The 4,277-nt window shown below is 29.5% G+C and overlaps 1 protein-coding gene across 1 annotated transcript; it reads left to right on the top strand.

Annotated features, from left to right (window-relative positions):
• The first annotated feature begins 214 nt into the window (after positions 1-214).
• Positions 215-1,411, top strand: LOC103493226 (expansin-A22-like). Its single transcript, XM_008453905.2, has 2 exons — positions 215-305; positions 573-1,411. The coding sequence occupies exons 1-2, from the start codon at positions 215-217 to the stop codon at positions 1,193-1,195; spliced, it is 714 nt and encodes a 237-aa protein (XP_008452127.1). The 3' UTR covers positions 1,196-1,411.
• Positions 1,412-4,277: the final 2,866 nt, after the last annotated feature.

Genomic DNA, 4,277 nt, shown 5'->3' with positions numbered 1-4,277 from the left:
TCCCTTGTTTGGTTTACCAACATTGATTATATACTAATAAAGAAAATTAATTACATTTCCCATATTTACCTTCATTTTTTTTCCTATATAAAATCACCCATTTCCACATTACATTTTTGCCATTTGCAATTTGAGAAAGAGAAAAATAAAAATGTTGAATTCGTCCAACAATTTTGTTCTGTGGTTGGGGTTTGTGGCCATTTTTGGTCAAGCCATGGGCTCTAGGCACATTCACTCCATTGATACCACATGGTATGATGCTCATGCCACCTTCTATGGCGACATGTCCGGTTCCGACACTATGCGTAAGGATATAACAAATACTCTCTTTTAATTAATTTTTTTTTAAATACTTAGATGTATTTTGAAATAACATTCATCTTTGTATATCCTACAAAATATACTCTTTTGTTTAAATGATAAGAATGCTAGTTATTTAAAAAACCATACAGTTTGAAATCTATGGAGCTTAATACTCTAATTTCTACTTAATTACAATGATAGAGTTTAGACAAATTATTCAACTATAATTTACTTCCTCTTTTTCATTTTTTTTTGTCAACCGGTAATAGAGGGAGCATGTGGGTATGGAAATCTATTCGAGCAAGGTTATGGGCTAGCAACAGCAGCATTAAGTACCGCATTGTTCAACAACGGTGGAACTTGCGGAGCATGCTTTGAGATAATGTGTGTGAACGATGAACACAAGTGGTGTATACCAAATGCAGGGACAATCAAAATAACGGCTACAAACTTTTGCCCACCAAACTACACAAAAACAGTTGACGTTTGGTGCAACCCGCCCCAACGTCATTTTGACCTATCTCTTTACATGTTCATCAAAATAGCTCCTTATAGGGCGGGGGTCATCCCAGTCCGCTACCGTAGAATGCGCTGCGAGAAACAAGGCGGTCTACGATTTGAGCTCAAAGGAAACCCCTATTGGCTTCTTGTTTTGATCTACAACGTTGGTGGTGCAGGTGATGTTGTTGATGTTAAGATTAAAGGCTCCTCTACAAGATGGCTTCAGATGTCAAGGAATTGGGGACAAAATTGGCAGGTTGGTACCTATCTTGTGGGGCAAGGTTTGTCCTTTAGAGTCACTACTAGTGATAGAAAGATCATTAAGTTTGATGATGTTGTGCCAAGCTATTGGCAATTTGGACAAAACTTTGAAGGAAACTCTAATTTCTAGCAAGTACTATTTAGGTTTTCTTAGGTTCTTTTGTTTAGTGTAATTTAGTTGAGTTGAACGATATTGGTTTTGATCAACCTAGAGTTTGCAACCAACTTAGCTTTCTAGATGTGCTTTTAATAAATTAGAAAGAAGAGAAATGTCCATTTCTTCATCGTAAAGTTGTTAATGTTTTAATTTAGCTCATCATTTTGTCAATAAAATTTTTCTTATTTATCCTCTTTATTGTTTATTTATTTCTTTCGTATGCTTACAGAATTTCGATGAAAATATGAAAGTTTTAGTTTTACATAATTTCGATAAAACTATCCATAAAATGTCTATTTTCATAGATATTTTTGGAAAAGTATAGAAACAAAAAATTTTAAAAATAAATCTAAAATAACAAATAATTAGTATTTTATTATTAAAATTATTTATAAAATATTACAAAATTTATCCAACTCTTTAGAGTCTATTTAAACTTTTTGTTATATTTTATAAATAGTTTTATTTTTTGTACTATCTATAACAATTCTTGAAAGTAGAAGATCTATTATTTATTTTTGGATGTTTTGAAACCTCCTAAAAAAACTTTATTTTTAATTTATTTGTCGGAGTCTAGAGTTGACTTATATTGTTTTTAAGATTATTAACTTAGAAGTCTCAAAAAGGGTTCATAAATCATGTATTAATTACAACCATTTGAATGAAAATCTTGCCACAAGTTTTGATTAAATGCAAACTAAATCCATATGTGGACTGGGTCATTGGAAATGTTCAGAGAAATCAGAAGAAAATTTTGTAGTAAAATTAAAATTTAAGACATATCACTTTTAATGCTAACTCTTATTAACAGATTTTCACAAGATCAGTTTGGAAACTTCCAGATGCAAATAGTTCTATCCACCATGAGTTACTACAATTACGCATCTCTCAAAACTCAACACAATAATTAGCCCAAGACTGTGGAATACTTGAGATAAACATATAACTCTAACTTTTAACCTTCATTTAGATTGTTTGAGAAAATAAAGAAAATCAATTAATTACTATCCTGTTTCTTTGTATGTTTGGAGTTGGAGTATGGAAAGCTATGGCCTTTTGCGACATTTTGAATGACGGATTTGAAGTGATACTCCTCACGCAACGACAGGATTAACAAAACCATAAACTCAATTTAGTTGGGAACCTAAAAGTACCATTATATTGTCAAAAGTACAAAAACTAATTCTTTATGCTAAGCATGCTTTCAAATTAAATACAGAGAACATGAAAGGAATACTTACGTCATTGACGACTCTGTATCTACCGAATACCAAATTGGGACACCAACTTATAGACCTCCCTATTCTCTAAGTTGAGATTTTGGTTCGTAGGGGCCAAAATTGGAATGAGAATTTGACTTTACAAAGAATTAATTTCTAAGAGAATTGCAGAGTACCGGAAGCACTTCTCTTCTGTTGTACCCTTATCTCCCTTCTCTTTAGACGAAATAAGAGGGGCTTAGAGAGAATATTTGGATATGTGGAGAACAACCACGTTTCCTATCAATTTAATTTAATTTAAATTAAATTAAATTAATTAAATCATTTTTAGTTAACATTTCATTTAAATCATATTTAAATGAATATCCCTCACATAACTATTAGTTTTAATTTAATTAATTTAATTTAATAAAATTAAACTAAACTATTAATTAATTCTGCAATTAATTAATTGTTAAATTAAATATCTTATATTTAATTTAATCCAAATTAATCATATTTTATTATAAATTTCTCTCATAATCTATAGTTTTAATGTGTATCATCTACATATTAAAATTTTAACCTATAGTTTTAATATGAATTTAATTCGCATTATTTAATATTTAAACTCATTCAAATATTTTATTCTCCTATAAATTAATTTTGAATCATATCCAAATTTAAATTTATATAATACAATTTAATTAAGGGAAATTGTATTGGGTGGCACAATAAAAATCTAATTTAGCAATATTAGCATTAACATTTTCAATTTTGCAAATATAGCAACTTTTAAATTTTGGTTTATATTTCTTATTTTATTCTTTTTATTATTCCAAAATTGCCCTTCTTTGGTATTTTCTCTTCCTCTTTCGTTTTTCTTTATTGTTCTCCTTCATTTTTCGTTTTCTTCTTCTCTTCTCTATTGTTCTTCTTCACCATTTCTCTTCTTCACCTACTTCTCTTCTACTCGTCTTCTTCTGCCTCTTCTCCACCGTCCTTCTTTTCTCTCTTCAATTTTGTTCTTTTAGATTTCTCTCTTTGTCGGCTTTTTTTTTTTTTTTATCATCTTCTCCTCGTCTTCTTCTCCTATTCTCCTCATTTTTTCTTCAGGGAAAACAAAAATTATGTATGTATTTCTTCCCCCTTTTTGAAGCCCTAATATTATTTATGTGAATTGCTCATATATTATTTATTAAAATTAGGGCTACGATTAATTCTTCCTCTTCTCTTTTATTTGTTCTTTTATTTGTTCATAATATCTTTTATCGAAAGGAACTTCGTAGATTAGTTTGGTTTTATTTAGTTACGTTTGGTTCTATTTTTTTTAATTTGTATCAGTTTTTTATATCAACGGTATGATATATTTATATTATATGTATTAGTTGACTGATATACTTACTACGTGTTTTTTATTTTCCCAAAATTGTTGCAGTTCATTGTAGTTATGGTTAAATTGGCAGTAATTGTTTTTCAAAAAGGTCAATGGGTTGAGCAACATTACTACGTGGATTACAAAACAAATTGTGTTTTGGTTGATGGAGCGATATCATCATTTGATTCTTTTGTGAACTTGATTCATACTGAAATTCAGGTTGAGTCATGTATTGAACTTTCAGTTTTAATTTGTTGACTATAGGCGATAATGATGTTCAACATGTTATTAAGATTGTAAACATACCATAACAACTGTATCGACAATACATAAAGTGTATCATGCTTAGTGCATCAGGTGTATTTAATTAATTGAGTGTATCAACAGTTTCACAAGTGTATCAACAACATATCAAGTGTTTCAAACTAATAATATGTATCAATGAAGTTTAGCAAGTGATTAAGTGTATTACATCTAT

Source organism: Cucumis melo, chromosome 7, assembly GCF_025177605.1.
Source record: "Cucumis melo cultivar AY chromosome 7, USDA_Cmelo_AY_1.0, whole genome shotgun sequence".
Taxonomy (NCBI): Eukaryota; Viridiplantae; Streptophyta; class Magnoliopsida; order Cucurbitales; family Cucurbitaceae; genus Cucumis; species Cucumis melo.
Note: the sequence above shows the minus strand (reverse complement) of the source record. Positions and strands in the feature narration are given on the sequence as shown.